The sequence below is a fragment of the Nicotiana tabacum genome, chromosome 23 (genome assembly GCF_000715075.1).
Source record: "Nicotiana tabacum cultivar K326 chromosome 23, ASM71507v2, whole genome shotgun sequence".
In the NCBI taxonomy this organism is placed as follows: domain Eukaryota; kingdom Viridiplantae; phylum Streptophyta; class Magnoliopsida; order Solanales; family Solanaceae; genus Nicotiana; species Nicotiana tabacum.
This window is the reverse complement of record NC_134102.1, coordinates 1,910,810-1,928,506: the sequence shown is the minus strand read 5'-3', so window position 1 is coordinate 1,928,506 and position 17,697 is coordinate 1,910,810. Positions and strand designations below refer to the sequence as shown.

The window sequence follows — 17,697 nt, the reverse complement described above, 5'->3', positions numbered from 1 at the left end:
CCATTAGGATTCATATTAGATACGATTTACATTATTCAATCAAAGTTAAACTTTTCACTAGGATTCTTATAATTTATACACTTAGAATTCTTGTCATGTGCCACATAGTTCAAGAGAAATCCGATTATTTTATATAAGTTCTCTTCTCTTATTATTTCTTTACTCCTCTGCGTATTTTCTCGGAGCTTGATATTTTTATATTTTAGTTTTTGAATTACATATATAATATCATTGGTGATTGATACTTCTTGAAATTTAAGTGATTTTTACGGATTGTAATTGCTCATCCAATTTTTAGTAACTTCAAATTATTCATATGAATTGGTTATAAATTTAAATTTTCGTAGGCTGAAATATTTTATAGTGTGTTTAATACCAATATCGAACTGAAAAGGCAATTTAAAAGTTAACAAAAATTACTGTAATACTTAGGAATGTATTTTTACTATACTATTTGCATGAAACTCTATACAGACTAGACGCTAATGGATAATGTGTAACTTAAAATACTGGTAACTTCTAAATTAGAGCTAAAAATTAGCATATAGTGGAATCAATAATTAAAGATTAAAAAAATAGATTGTAAAATTTCACTTATAAATTTAAAAATCATAAGTACATATTTTAATGTTAAAAATTTTAGTTTATATAAGATTTTGCTTCATATGATATGAGTATGATTTGTTGGAAGGAAATTGGGTGCAATGACTTCTTTGAGTTTGTTTGCTTGGTTATGCGCTTTAACGATTTTTAATAGTTTATAAGTTAGAGTAAAATGAAGATATTTAAGAAATTTTGCGATAATTCTAAAAATAAAAATTGAGGTTGCTAAGAGCAGACACTTTCTATTGTTGAGTAACTGAATAATTTTTCTCAAACAATAATTTTTCTCCTTTAGTTACCCCAATAAATGATTAATGATATTTAGCAACTCGATGTAAAAAGTATTATCTAATTATATTTTTATACAAGTAATAGTACTGCCGAATTTTTGATTTTGATGCTCTAGAAAACGTCTTTTCATTTGAAAATTTTGCCACTCATTGATACAATTATTGAAAGAACTATATCTCTTGTCATTTATATTTTTTTAATTTAATATGAATTTATAAAATGTTTTCTTATCATATATATTTTTATAGATTAACGCGAAAAATGACGTGCAACGCACGTGAATAGAAATTAGTTATTATTATAAAAGCACAAATTTTAGAATACTAAATGTTGATCGACGAAAATATCTCTGAAATATTGACAGACTTTTATGCCCTTACAAAATTAAATTATTCATTCAAAAAACTAACTTGATTTGGATAGAACCGATAATATTAAAATTTAAAATCAACTAAACTTTTATCTGCTACTACTTTTTGCGCTTTCTATTGTTAGCCTATGGTATGGCTGCGTAAGAACAAACTTCTTAGAATGAATATTTCTTAAATTATTTTTTTCGCTATCTAACTTTTACATATGCTCTTTTGTAGTTAGTGTGATTAGTATTTTCCGGAAGAAAATTCAAAAGCTTGACTCTTAATTAATAGGTTAATTTTATCTCTTTTATTTATTTCATTCACTTATACAGATTTAATGATTTTATCTGATAAGTACTATTTGTTGATATATATTCATGCATTGTTGGAATTATACATGATACAATAATTTTCATTGTTTTAGATATATAATTATATTTTGTATATGGATATCTGATATTATATGTAAATGGTGATTAGGATTATGTTGTGTGTTTCTTAGATTTTTTTGTGTGTTTCTTGTGTATTGACTTGAATTAATTTGTTTATTACTTTCGGCACGCGTGTTATAATATTTGACAAAAAATATACGTGCAACGCACGTACATAGAGATTAGTCTATACTATATAAAAACACGAAGGCCCTTAGCGAAATATCGTTCACCTTTTTTATCTTCTAAAAATAAATTTCACATTGGACATAATTATAATTTAAGTTACTTTCCTAATATTTAGGGTATTTAAATCACCTAGAATTTTGGTTATTAAATATTTCCTTATTAAACTAAGTAAGAATCCTAATTTTTAGCCTTTGGCCATCATAACATATTTATTAACAAGAAAACGTGAGTTTCTTAAACCAAATAGAATACTATTTAGGAAATAATATTTACCTACAATAAAGGACTAAAATTTAAAATTAATGCCTTTTCTTTTCATTTCAAACTTTATCTTAATCACTCAAATATAAATATTCCGAAGTCCCTCAATTTATGTTAAATATTATAAGAAACACTTCATTTAATAGTTATTTAATTATTATTTTTAAAATTTTAGAGCCTAAAATTAATTAAGAATTACTTATTAATTTGTTTCTTATTTGAAACATGAATAAAGTTAAAATTTATTTATTTTTCATTTCGAACTTTGTATAAGTCTTACACGTAAACTATACATAAATGATTTAAAAAAAAAAAGGAAGTAAAATATTTAATAAATAAGAGGTACGATTTCTTGGACAATAGCATAGATAATTCACTTTTTAAAATTATATAAGGCTATTGCACTAATAATATTATTCAATATTATACTTTTAACTTTCAAAAAATTTAAATGAGCTATTATAATTATGAAAAATGTTGAGCAGAAATCAATAAAGGGCACAAAATTAACAATATAATTTATGAGATTATTCTTTGATTTTTAATCCATGATACATTTAGCTAAATATGAGTGGGTTTATTAGCTAGCTTTCAATTGTAGAATATCTTACTAGCTTACTTTATTTATTTATTTATTTTTAATGCCTTTTTTTGTTTATTATTGCACTTTGATTTTGTGTTATTTAAAGTTCGTAGATTATTAATTACCTGCTTATATGTTGTAAGTTGTATACTTCAAGATTATTTAGATTTCCAAAGTTCTTGCCCGTGAAACTGAAATTCCGAAATTATAAACTTGGAATAAATTTTAAGTTGAATTATTGATGTTGAGGACTTCTAAGATAGTTTCTTTAATTATTGAGATAGTTATACACATTGATATTCATGATCATCTCTAGGAACGTACACTTTATTTTATAATTTAATATTATTTTTAAAAAAAATTATACTCATTGAGACAGAATTCACGCGCATCGTGCGTACCCTAAAGCTAGTTATATTAAAAGCACGAAGGCCTTTAGTGAAATGTCGTTCGTCTTTTTTACCCCCTAAATTAGATTTCGCATTGGACAAAATTATAATTTAAATTATTTTCCTAATATTTAGGAACCTGAGATTACCTAAAATTGTGGTTATTAAATCTTTCCTTATTTGAGTTAAATAAAAACTCCTAATATTTAGGACCATAAATTCTATTAAGATTTTACCTTATATAATATCTTTCATATTAATTTTCATTCATATATATGCCCAACTTTTCGTTTCTTTTTAAAGAACAAGCAGTGAATTCATAAATCAAAGTACAAGTGGTTGGCATCAAATTTTGGATTTTAAGTCCTTGATACTATCGGGCAAAAAATTCTTGACTTTTGGTATAATATTTCTCTACGGATATATTGTTTTTAAAAAATTATACTAATTACCATTTAATCCAATATAAGAATAAAAGATTAATCAAACATTTTGTTTAGAACGTCCTATATTGATAATACATTTTAACATAATATTGGGACTACTTTTATACTTATACAATATTTTATGTTTATTAATGTTTTTATAATATGCAAAAATTACACGTAATAATATATATATATATATATATATATATATATATATATATATATATATATATATATATATATATATATATAGAGAGAGAGAGAGAGAGAGAGAGAGAGAGAGAGAGAGAGAGAGAGAGAGAGAGAGAGAGAGAGATACTAACAGTGCCGTAGATTTTTTATCTTTGAAAATAGAAATTATTATTGAATAAAGAATAATTACGATTAAATATTTAAAATAAAGGATAAGCTAATAGTAAGAATTTGAACCCAAAAAAGTTAAACTATATTTAATATTGAGAAAAAAATAGTTAAACTTTATTTAATATTAAGAAGAAAATTAAGTGTTTACATAAACTAAATAGAAAAAAAAATTATTTTAATTATTTTCCAAATTCATCATACAAGTAAGATTATATTTCAGGTTGATAAAACCCTAGGATACATAAATTTGTCTCCATAAGAAGAACGATGAAAGGAACTAGAAGATAGAGCAAAACTGGTTATAGTATTATATCATGAGTCAGTGATAAAAAAAGGTAAACTTGAAGCAATAAGCATGAAATAGAAGAAAACACATATTCTAAATGAGTTGTCATCAAATTTATTTTCTTTTTGCATTATTCCAACAAATGACAGGTCCAGTGTTTTCATTTCACATTTCTAAAAGGCCAAAAGATTCATTTTTAATCTGTTTTATTTGATAAATCTTTGTATAATTGTGATAAAAGTACTTGTCACGACCCAAAATCCATAAAGGTTGTGATGGCGCCGGACACCGCTATCAGGCAAGCTAACAATAAATATTTAATTGGGTTCTCATTTCTTGTTACTTTTGAAACCATATTTTCCTTCAATTTAATTAGTAAAAAATGGGGATTTACAGAGTAAATCATAATGCTTTTAACAAATTCAATACAGAACAACCCACAATCATCCCAAAACTCGGTATCACAAGTAATGAGCATCAACTTGGAAGAAAAATAAAATACAGCATTTGTCCGGAAATACAAATTTGGATGGGAGAAATATAAATACTCTGAAGGAGACTCTGCTGACTGCGGATCGTAGTAGAGAATGCAGCTCGCCTAAGTCCCCGCAACTACTAGGCCTCTAGACATATGTGTACCTGCACAAAAATATGCAGCAAGTATAGTATGAGTACGTAAATCAATGCGTACCCAGTAAGTATCCCGCCTAACCCCAAAGAAGTAGTGACGAGGGGTTGACTTCGACACTTACTATGAGCTATAAATAGGATATCAATGATATGATTAAGTATGGCTTATATGAACGGTTGAAAGCTCATTATTTTGAAGTAAGTAAGCAGTTCTTTTATAATTAAGAAATCTCCAAATTTATCTCCCATTATTTAACAGTTTAACTTAGGCCGATGAGGCAATATCATTATTTATAAATTTCAAGGCAAGCAATACAAGCATGCACAAATCATGTCGAGGTCGTACGACCCGATCCAACAAATATTTAAATTGTGCACTGCCAGAGGGTCGAATGGCGCGAACCATAGATGCATCTATTTAATCTGTTGAGGCGTTCGGCCCGTTCCACAAAGATAAATACATTCAAACCACCAAATTAAGGATTTATTTAGGTTTGATGTTCAAAGAAATATCAATTCTCATAAATGGTCAAGCGACCCATCTGAAACCCAAGTAGGTGAATTTTAACCTTTTGAAATTTCTTTATCAAGTTCCAATATGTTTTTAAATGGTTAAATTAACAAGTAGGATATAAGAATCGCGAGTATAATATGATTTGGGTCCTAGACTACCCGAACATAAGTATAATAGTAGCTACGCACGGACTCTTGTCACCTCGTACGTACGTAGCTCCCACAAATAGAAGCACATATTGAATTATTTTACCTATGGGGTAAATTCCCTCTTACAATGTTAGAAAAGAGACTTACCTCGCTCCGAAGTTCCATAACCGGCTCCCAAGACCTTCCGACGACTCAAACCGATGCCCAACGCTCCAAAACTAGTCAATAATTATGCAAACCCATTAATATATTCTCAAATACTCATTATAATCCTATTTACAACAATTTTCAACTCCGCCTGAAAAGTCGATAAAATCACCCTCGGGCCCACGTGCCCAGATTTCAAAAAATTTCGAAGATAAACTTTGCCCATGACATCACATAATCAAATATATAATTTATTCTCAATTCCATGTCCAAAATTCATGGTAAAAATCTAAAAATATAAATTTCTAGGTTTTTCCTCAAAACCCCAAATTTCTACCAATTTTCATGCCTAAATCTATGTATAATCCTTGTATGTAACTCACAACTAGTAGAAATCATTTACCTCATGCTTGATGATGAAATCCCCTCTTCAAAAGCTCCAAACAGCGCCCAAGCCGTGTGAAAATGGGTGAAATGAACTCAAACTCCGCTTTTAAAATATTCTGCCCAGCCCAGGTTCGCCCTTCTTCGCGACCGCGGGAGGGCCTCCACATTTTCCTCTACGCGACCGCATACAAGCCCACGCGAACGCGACGTTCTGTAACCCAACACTTTGCGATCGCACTCTCACGCGATCGCGATGAGCAAACGCGTAGCATCACGCCATTCCTCATTCCTTCTTCGCGAACGCATTACCACAGCCGCGTTCGCGTAGCACAACTACCCACTGCACCGCGATCGCAGGTCCATCATCGCGAACGCATAGCACATTTCACAGTCGCCCCCAAACAACTCTATGCGATCGCGGACTTCCACTCGTGATCGCGTATAAGGAAACCAGCAATAGTCATGACAGCAACTTCAGCAGATCCCTCAAGTTGAATTTCAATCTGTTAACCATCCAAATTCCATCCGAGGCCCTCGGGACCTCCACCAATCATACCAACACGTCCCAAAATACATTACGAACTTAGTCGAGCCTTCAAATCACATAAAACAACGCTAAAACCATGAATCGTACTCCAATTCAAGCTTAATAAACTTTAGAACTTCAAACTTCTATATTCGATGCCGAAACCTATCAAATCATGTCCGATTGATCTCAAATTTTGCACACAAGTCACATTTGATATTACGGACCTACTCCAACTTCCAGAATCGGATTCCGACCCCAATATCAAAAAGTTCACTTCCAGTTAAACTTCTCAAAAACTTTCAAATTTCTAACTTTCGCCAAACGACTCCAAAATGACCTACGAACCTCCAAATCCACTTCTGGGTGCGCTTCTAATACCGAAATCACCATACGGAGCTATTCTCAGACTTAAAATTCCAAACGGACATCGATAACATTGAAATGCACTTCAACCCAAATTTATGGAATTTCTCCAAAATGCTAACTCCCACAATAGGTGCCGAAACGCTCCTGTGGCATCTAAAAATCGATCCAAACATACGCCCAAGTTCGAAACCATCATACGAACTTGCTGGAACCTTCAAATTCCAATTCCGAGGCCGTTTACTCTAAAATCCAGTCTTAGTCAATTCTTCCAACTTAAAACTTTTGAAATGAGAATTTTTCTTTCCAATTCAACTCCGAGCTTCCCGAAATTCAATCCCGACTACACGTACAAGTCATAATACTTGAAGTGAAGCTGATCATGGCCTTAAACCGTCGAACGACATGCTAGAGCTTAAAGCGACCGGTCGGGTCGTTACATTCTCTCCCACTTAAATATACGTTCGTCCTCGACGTGCTAAGAACTGCGCTGGAGTTGTCCGAAATCACTGTTTAGCACTTCATGCACCTACCCGTGCTACCACAACTCAGTTGAGCACACTGGCTCGAGTAAATCTGAAGATTCCCCTTTTGTTTAGTCAAATTAGGCTTAGAGCAAAATTCCAACATCCAGAATCTTCTGCCATAAGGGATTTAGATTGTACTCATTCCAATTACCAGACTCATAGAGCCAGGTATTGTTATTTATTGTCACTACCTCCCCGTATCAGGATTGGGTAATTTGCGCGCCTGCTGCCTTCCTTGGATGTGGTAGCCGTTTCTCAGACTCCCTCTCCGGAATCGAACCTTAATTCCCCGTCACCCATCACCACCATGATAGGTGTCACGGTTGGCAACTCGAGTCCCGTCCGAGTTTTCACCCTTTGTGCGGCAGTCAAGCCCAACCTTGACATCAGCCTATCCAACAGTTGGATTATTTCAGGGACGTTTTAGACTTGGAAGATGAATTTAGGTAGCAAGGAAAGTAAAGGCACACACGAGATTTACAGGAATTTCTTCCCAACTTTGTATTTAACTCGAGCATACAAAGAAGCTCATTCTCTAAGTACTACCTCGTACAAAAAGAAGGCTACCCCTAGCCTTAAGTGTTTTCACTCTTGAAAACACACTTAGGAACCCCTTCCTAAGTTGCACCTGCACTGAAAGAAAGACTGCCCTCATATTTTTCCTCAAGACTAACTCTTAGCCTTCGGGTATTTTTACTGTTGAAAACACATTTAGGAAACCCTTCCTAAGCTAAAGAAGATCATTCCGGCCCTCGGATTTTGACAAAGCAATGGAACAAAATTTTCCATGCTCAAGTCTTGACATAGACAACCCTATGCCTACATCTTGCCCATTTTTCCCTCACCAGGTACTTAGACAATTTCTTATGAGCTGCTGACACACATATTTATAGTGCAGTCAGCCCCATCCTATTTCAGTTGACACCCCAAACTGATAGGACAATATTAAAAACGTGCATACAACTTTGCCCATTATCAGCCATGATTAATGGTGTGCCCCGCACACTCAATGTGTCTGCCAATTAGCCGTAGGCCCGCACACTAAGATTGTCTTCCATTTAATAGTGTCCTTCACACTTAAGCTTGTCTTCCACTCAGTTGTGAGCCCCATGCACTGAATAAGACTGCCACTTTAATCATTTGCTCAACACACTTAGTAGTCCCATCAGGTGCACTGCCACGAGCCTAGTTGTCACGCACCCAAGACTGGCATTGCGCCCAACCTTGCAATCCTTTTTGACACAGCTTCGCCATGTCTGTTGTACAATTTGTCTCCATGACTTAGCCGCATGCGCCTGCTGTCACAGTCGCTTGTTCCGGATCAAGTTGCCCCTACTTGATCAAATCTGCCCTTGCCATCACCATAACTGATATTAGGTATTCCTTATCAAAAATAAATATAAAAATGACAATCAAATAATTTATTAATTAATGTTGATTTTTATGAGATCAAATCTTCTTAAACCTCAACCCAACGACCCCTAAGAATATGTGTCATTTTCAATGTCTATATACACAAATATATTTGGCCATGAATCATATTCTCATGTTTCTTGGTACCTTTTTTAAAGAAAAATTTCGGAGATATCCTTCTAAGTTTTTCTTGACAAAGCCATGAATCATATTCTCATGTTTCTTGGTACCTTTTTTAAAGAAAAATTTCGGAGACATCCTTCTAAGTTTTTCTTGATAACACTAATCCCTCTTGTTATGATATTAGTCACATACTAGAAAGATGAATTTTTTATCTTGTTTCACAAAAAGCCCTTTATGACATTAATTGCGAAAATAAATTTTGTGACAAACTTTTCCTAACTTTCTCTCCATTCCATTCTCAATCTTTTCACGGTGTCGTATATTCCTGCAAAGTTATATATTACTACTAGATAGATAAATTAAATTTTTTATTTTTACTCTAAATTTCGAACCTCATCAACATCATGTTGCTTATGGTGTTTCACAATCAGTAAAAGGTTTGACAAGACTTCAGCATCCTCGTTTATGTTATTAAGATTCACTTGTCTACCGGAGCTTAGACCTACTTCCAGAGCTCCCATTAATATAGGCACTTTTAAGGCTAATATTTAAAACATGGTCGTAAATTAAAATTTTGTGCAACTTTAGCCCTTTTTAGTTTTTATAATTCTCTCCATTCATATTTCAATTTTACCCCTCTTTCCACCCATATGTGATCTAGATGAAGATGACGGCACCAAAAGGTTAAGAGATTTAGTGGCGTAATAATAAGAAAATTTTCATTCCGTGGAGAGAATACACGAAAATGCTTCGTCTATTATATTTTTTTTTTACATATTCAACGAAATACACGGAAATGCTTCGTCTATTATATATTTTTTTACATATTCAAGAAAATAAATTGAGATGCATATAAGTTGAATCGAATATTACGATCATAAAAAGGAAGATGAACCCTTCGATTTGGTGCTTCCTCACATGGTGTGAATTTTTAAATCTTTTTTAATATTTATGTTAACAAAAAAATAGTTATGATTATGAGTGTTGCTCATTGCATATTAAGTATTGCAATGCTAATTAGCATATTCCTTTGTCACTGAGCAATATGCTCATGCATGACTGCACGTGTCAAATGTAGATAGAAAAAAATTAAAATAAACTATTTTTAAAATATGGAAAAATTTCTTGGGAGTGATTAAAAAGGAAAATATATCAAGATAAATTGGGACATACAGAGTAATAAATTAAATCGAAACTAGTGAAAGGTAATTATATCATTCCACCACTAATTAATTATATCTCTTGTAACTAACGGCTAATTATCAATTCCTTGCACACTTCCGATTATGTCTCTTCCATTTCATATATCCATCGTCTTCTTAATCTCTCTGATACTCCGATTAATCCTGACCGTCCATTCAGATAATACTCTACATGTACAGCCGGGTTCTTCATCGTTTAAGATTGTTCTTTTTGCTGACTTGCATTTTGGAGAAGACACGTGGACGGATTGGGGCCCACGTCAAGATGTGAACTCCATTAAAGTTATGTCTACTGTGCTCGATCAAGAACACCCAGGTAATATTTATCCGCAATGTGTTTTAAGTTTTGTGTTTAATACAGTTAAACAGTTACTCCCTCAGTTTAGTTTTACGTGAAAACTTGTTTCGATTGAGCACGAAATTTAAGAAAGAAAGACGGTTATGTTACCGTTACATTTCTGTGGCTGTAAAATCACGTCATTAAGGTAAAATAAAAATATAGAAATGTGTAAAATTGTTATACAAAACGGAACGGAGAGAGTATATTTGTGTGAGAGACTCAAGTTTTGGATTTTAATTGAAAATTATGTGAAATAATTAGCCGTAGAAACAACCTTTTGCAGGAATATAGGTTAAGGTTGCGTACAATAGACTCTTGTGGTCCGATCCTTTCTCGGACCCCGCGCATAGCGAGAGTTTAGTGCACCAGACTGCTTTTTTTTTTTAAAAGCTTAAATTTGGAGTTAAAATGTTCTTCATTAATCAGTATGTTCTCTGAACTCTTGTCTAATTCAAGAATTTTGTGGCAGACTTTGTAGTTTATCTTGGCGATGTCATTACAGCCAACAATATACCAATAAAAAATGCAAGTTTGTATTGGGATCAAGCTATCTCTCCAACCAGAGATAGGAGAATTCCATGGGCTAGCGTGTTTGGAAATCATGACGATATGTACTTTGAGTGGCCAATGGAGTGGTTTTCATCCACTGGAATTCCTCCTCTTCATTGTCGAGTGAACGTTTCCTGCCTTCCTGAATCTGAAGGTACGACAATGAACTTACGTTGCATAAAAAGACATTTATAGTTAATACTTCATTTGTTAAGATTTCAGTTGATTGCTATTTTGTAAATAGAATGATATATGTTACTTTTCTCCTATGTTTTCTCTGACTTGGCAAAGTAGATAGAGATGCAAGAGGATAAATCTCCGTTTTTGCTTGAAACTTGATTATTGGCTTATTGCATCTCCATACTTTTTTATGAAATGACCTTTTTATCGCTCGAAGGGTCAGTTCACAATGTTATGTTTCTCTTCTAGAGGCAGGTTTCAGACAAGAGAACTTTTGGATTAGACTAAAATGTCGGATACTAGTTGAGAGGGATTAGACTAAAATATCGGATAAGTAGGCGAATGTTTGAGCTTCAGGGGTACAAAGTGTTTGGAACTGATATTGAATGAACAATAGATGAACACATTTTCCTACTCAAAATTTGGTCCTAAAGATCTGTGGCCAAGTGTTTCCGACTATTTCTTAATCTGTCGTCTTAGATTCCAGTGTTATTCATATGTTATTGTGCATAACCTAGAATCTTGACATGCACATTTTCTCGTCCCCCTTAAGAATTGACCAAGTGGACTTGATTGATTGAAAGAAATGCTAATTCTGCTTGCTGGTAAGATTTGATTTTGAAAGAAATTGCTCAATCCAAGAAAGCTTCTGTGTCAGGTGATTGCAGCTTCAAGGGCACAACGCGTTCCGAGCTGATGATGAATGAACTGGAGATGAACAAATTATCTTACTCGAAATTCGGTCCTAAAGATTTGTGGCCAAGTGTTTCCAACTATGTCCTTAAACTTTCATATGCAAATAACCGTGAATCAGTCATAGCATACATGTATTTTTTAGATTCTGGTGGTGGTTCATACCCTGAGGTTATATCAAATGCCCAAGCAGAATGGTTCAATTGCACATCTCAAGAGATCAATCCTAACTCAAGGTAATCAAATTTCGAGTGTTAACCTCTACATTTTGTGTTTAAATTTTCCACTTCCACAAGTGTACACCATGCACATTGAACCGAATCAGAGTTCAGTAATGATCCAATCCATTTCATTGACGCCAAAAAAAAAGTTAAGTATTGTATAATTTCGACGCTCTTTTGGATGTTATCTATAGAAGTAGAAGCAAAGGCAGCAGACAGCATGCCCGAGCATCAATTTCCTCTTTTTGTTTATACTTTCAATGCTATGAATTAAAAGAATGCCTTATATGATACTTTCCTCATTTTGTGTGAAATTAAACATATAAGGATATTGAACAGGGTGCCTGAGATAATATTTTGGCATATACCAAGCCAAGCTTATAAGGAGGTTGCTCCAAAGTTTGATGCACACGGGAATTGTATTGGCTCGCTGTTTATGGAGGAAGTCGCTGCTCAAGGAGCTGAAATGGGGATGATGGAGCTTCTTGAAGGAAGGTCTTCTGTGAAGGTAAAGAACTGCAGACCTCAGTTTTCCATCTTCTACATTTTAATTTTTTGCACCCGAACTTTGTAGGGGTAAGGTCTGCATGCATACTACACTCTTCAGACCCACTTGTGAACTCCACTGGGTTTGTTGTTGTTGTTGTTGTACCCGAACTCTGTCTCTTCTTTCCCAAGTGAAAGACTTTGGGCATCTACACATACCTGCTGACTCAACAACGCTGAGTAATCCTGAATAATCAAGACGGGGCTTATAACTTGGATAAATTAGATGCGTAGAGTCGGGATTAAGATTTAGTCAAATTAGTATGGTTACTTTTGATCCAATGTCTTTTAAGAATTCGTCATATCAGAGATTATAAATCAGTAGAAAAAGAAAAAAATTCTAGCATTTTTTTTATTTTTAGTTTTTATAATATTGGACTGAAATGAATTTGAATGGAGCGACACACACAGAGAGGATTCATATAGACGATCTGAACTTGTTTGGGGTTGAGGCGTAGTTGTTGTTGTAGAGTAAAATTCAAAAGCTCTCGCTTGCTGTTACAGTGCATGGAAAAGATTCTTTACAAAGATTGCAGTTTCTTAAAAGCCTAGATGAGTGCATTCCATTGTTAACACTAATTACTCCCGGTGAGTCTTGTAAAAAAGATATCAATAAAGGAACAAAAAGGATTTTGTTTACACTAATATTCACCTGTGTGGGCATTTTCATTATGTTGTATCAAAGCTACATATTTTACTTATTCATTGCCTCTGTTTAAGATGAAATTTTTGGCAAGAAAGATGTTTACAGCAAAGTACTCCCAGAGTTATTGCTGTCAAGAAATAACAAGAATAATGTTGCAGTAGTTCTGTTTCTGTCACTAAAAATTAGAAGTCTTAGTGATTTTCCGGATGGTGGCAGGCTGTGTTTGTAGGTCATAACCATGGATTGGATTGGTGTTGCCCATACAAGAAGCTGTGGTTGTGCTACGCTCGCCACTCGGGTTATGGAGGGTATGGAAACTGGCCAAGAGGAGCTAGGATTTTGGAGATAACAAAGCAACCTTTTTCTTTAAAGTCATGGATTCGAATGGAAGATGGTCATGTGCACAGTGAAGTCTTCTTGAGTTCTTGATATTTGTAAGACTGCGTACCATAGACCCTTGTGGTCCGGCCTTTCTGCAGACCCCGCGCATAGCGAAAGCTTAGTAAACCGGGCTGCCCTTTTTACCCTCTTTAAACAACTTCATATTGGAATTGTAACTTACAAGATCACATATCAACTACTAAGTTATGTACAAGAAAAGAAGGCTGTGAGGAGTTACATTCAAGTCAAATGGTGCTATTAGTTAGAGCAACATGACATTGTAATGTACCTTACAGGTATGGTATGAAATGAAGTGTGTTTACCCAAAAAACGGATGGAGTTGAATTTATACGTAGTTCTAAGGATACGTGGTATAACTTGGTACAAAGAGAACAAGATAAAAATATCAAAGCCCACAAAGGATAATATTTGCTAGATGTTATGTAAATCTCAGTAAATGGGAATGTGTGAATGAATGAATCTCCTTTGTACAGATAATAACCACTCTTAATATAGTGGGGGAATCCTACTTTGGATATAATTAAAAATACATAGTGGTGATCCCACGATATATTAATTAATTAGCTTTTCCTTGTTTCAAGCCGTGATTTTCGTCGAGATTCTCTCCCCAAATGCGGCTATAATAGTTTTTTGTTTCTTGGCCCGATTTCGATCTTGACTGATCTCAATCTTGGCCAGTCTCTGGGTCTCGAGCTCGACCTTGACGCGGTCCCGATCTTGACCGGTCTCGGTATTGGTCGGTCTCTAGGTCTCGAGTTCGACCTTGACGCGGTCTCGATCTTGGACGGTCTCGGTATTGGTCGGTCTCTGGGGATCGAACTCGACAACCTAACTTCGTATCATGGCTCGATATTACAATGATGAATCTTAGACCATCATGTTCCAATCTCGATTAGTTATAAGAAGGACAGACTCGATTTTGACCGTATACAGATAGTCTCATCGTTTCTCGGAAAGGAGATGATGAGAAACGATATGAATTTCCGAACTTCGACTTGGTGGATGATGATGTCAGCGACGAGCCCGATTATGACGTATGTTACAAAATATCCCATCGGTCCAGTTACAAAGGCATTAAATGTCTGTCAGTCGTTGGTCGGTCACTTCCGATTCTGAACCGTCATTACCATGCTATAAATATTCAAACTCTCATCCTCATCCAAACTTTTCACTAAAAACCTTCATATATATTCTTGCATCTTTTTCAGAAAATCCCTCTGCTTCATACACTTTATATCGCATACAACCCTAATTCTCTTTTCCTTTATTCATCAATGGCGAAAACCTCCAAAACGGTGCCGCAAAAAGAGGCCGTTTCTTCATCACGACCTGCCGGAGGCGAGGATGCGGTGGAGCCCCGCCCCGAGGAGTTCGTTTCGGTAGAGTGTTCAACTGTCATCGATTTTAAGGTTGAAAAACCTTCTTCGGTACCGGGCTAATGTGAGCCGATCTCAAGGTACCAGTCTTCAATCACCAAGAAAATTCTCGACAAAGTAAAACAGGAATGCAACTGGGGCGACAAGCACGTGGTAGTCCCATCACTTCAGGAATCAATTACTACCATGTGGAAAGGTTCTTGAGCGTTTATACTTATCCTTTCAAGTTGGGCCCGTTAGATCCTGTCATCGTCGCCTTTTGCAAAAGGTATGACGTGACCCTTGGCGAGATCCACCCCTCTTTTTGGAGAATAGTGATTCTCCTCCGATTCTTCTCAAGCAAAATCAAGGGATGTTTTTTCACCCTCGATCACCTTATGCGCCTTTATAGTCCCCGACTCTATCGAGGAGGGTTAATCAAGCTTGCTCGTCGAGCGACCAAAGCGTTGTTCTCGAGTATAGACGAGACTCGTGATCGAGGTTTGATGGGCCGATTTGTTCGAGTCAAAATCTCGGACCTGATCCCTGCCGATGACATGTCATTTCCTGAGACATGGAATATGAACCGTGAGTACTTATTTCCCTTCGAGCGTTTTAATTTGTGACTGCCTTTTATTTTATTCATCCACTTTTTCTTTCCTGTTACAACTATGGCTCGGATGACGGGAACCGATTCCGGACCTTAAATAATGGGTTGAAGGTATGGTGCTGCAGAGATAGTACTTCGAGCGCACTTGGGTGGAACTATCAAAGGGTCGATGGGAGGCCCGTAGTCATGGTAAGTCTCTTTCTTAATTTGTTTGTCATTCGATCTTCTTCACTTGCTTACCCCCCTTTTTACCTTTGTAGGACTTGGGAAGGATGTTGTCATGAGGCATCCATCTGGTGATGAAGAGGTCCCTGCCCTAAAACAGGTTAAAGAGAACAAGAGAAAAGATGTACCGAGTTTCCCGGTCTCGAAAAAGAAAAAGTCGGCGAAGAGAACTCGCAAGCCCAAATGGGGGCTCCGGTGTCATGCCTTTAGACTCGATCCGCCGATTAAGGTACGAGCCCAAAGAAGGAGAAGAGGAATTAGCCTGTGTATGGGCTAATGTTGTGATACAACAATCCTCCGAATCGACGGAGGTAGATAAGGGAGCTTTGACCATAATTCCTGAACAAGGAAAAGCCGAAACTATTCCGTCTCGAGCTGAGATGGTTGAAGTAGAGACCGAGGGCAGGACTTCTCGGGCAGCAGAAGATATTTCGAGGGATGAGCTCGGGATAGTTAATATTACTGGATCCCCTCAGTTTTTGGATGCTATGATCCGCGATGCCAGCATGTTGGAACTTGGAAGGTCGATCTTACGAGGGTATTCAGGAGTCGACCGATATCCATGGCTTTTTGGACGGGCTCGAGTCCGCTGCTTTGGAAGATATTACCGGGTTCAGTGGATTACCGCGGTACCGAAGAAAACATCATGGTTGGGTACTGTCGAATCTTCATCGGGCCTAAAATTGGTGGACCGATTCCCGGCCCCGAGTGTTGATCCTGACCGTAGGTGGAAAATAGTACTCTCCGTCCCGGAGGATGCCCGAGTTTTCTCCCCCCCTTCCCCTACCCGTGGGAATTTCTAGTTACCTTCGGTCCTTGTTGACCAAAGAGGATCAAACCGTGATGAATGTGGTAGGACCCGCCTGCCTTTTTAACGAGGCCCAATATGCTCTGAATCGGGTAACTTTGATGGCACTTCTGCTGTTTCTTTTACACTTAGAGTTGTAGATAATTCTAACATTTTTCCCATGTTTGTAGGTTTCGGTGTTGCATCACGATGCCTTCCTCCGAATCCGAGAGGAGCATGAGGCTCAGGTTCGGAACCTTACTAAGAAGAGTGACTCCTACAAACTTCTTAGTGAAAAACTTATAGCAAATTTGGCAGCGGTTCGGGAAGAGCACGAGGAGATGGCTGTGCAGGTATTCCGAATTTTCTACGATAGTGAAGATGAATTGGAGATAACCACTAACGATCCAATTCTGCAGGTTCGGCAGGGGCTTGAACATATCGGACAGCTAAATTCGCAAGTAGATGAGCTAATGGCCGAGGAGGAAAAATTTTAAAAGAATATGGATATCCTCGCCTCGAAAAAGGAAGTCGTTCAAGCTCAATTGGAGTTGACTGAGGCCCAGCTTCGAGCTGCAAAAGAAAACACCTTGGTGCAGGTCAAGAGGATTAAGGAGCTTCAACATCGGCTAGATTTGGCCACTTCCGATAAAGCAAGCTTGGCTAATGAACTCGAAGTGGCCAGATCTGAGGTGGTCGTAGCCAGATTTGAGGTGACTGAGGCTAATAAAAGAGCTGATGCTAAAGTAGCCCAGTTTAGGATCGATGCCAAAGCCAAGAGCATGGTTGAACATGCTAAATGGCAGGCTCAGAGGGAAGCTCTCGAGGAGGTTAGTGCTCAAGGCTTCGATGTTGAGGCTGAAATTGAAAATGCCAAGTCGGAGGAAGCCAGGGCTCGAAGGCTGGCCTTCCCTGAGAAAGACGCCGATAGCTCGAGCGGATCTAAAGACGAGGAAAATCTCGAGGACACGGCCTCCGA

The 17,697-nt window shown here is 36.2% G+C and overlaps 1 protein-coding gene and 1 pseudogene across 1 annotated transcript; one reads left to right on the top strand and one right to left on the bottom strand.

Annotated features, from left to right (window-relative positions):
• Positions 1-7,607: 7,607 nt before the first annotated feature.
• On the bottom strand, positions 7,608-7,965 carry LOC142177896 (18S ribosomal RNA; annotated as a pseudogene).
• Positions 7,966-10,151: 2,186 nt separating this feature from the next.
• On the top strand, positions 10,152-14,069 carry LOC107814821 (putative inactive purple acid phosphatase 16). Its single transcript, XM_016640288.2, has 5 exons — positions 10,152-10,480; positions 10,974-11,207; positions 11,892-12,162; positions 12,487-12,655; positions 13,556-14,069. The coding sequence occupies exons 1-5, from the start codon at positions 10,249-10,251 to the stop codon at positions 13,766-13,768; spliced, it is 1,119 nt and encodes a 372-aa protein (XP_016495774.1). The 5' UTR covers positions 10,152-10,248; the 3' UTR covers positions 13,769-14,069.
• Positions 14,070-17,697: the final 3,628 nt, after the last annotated feature.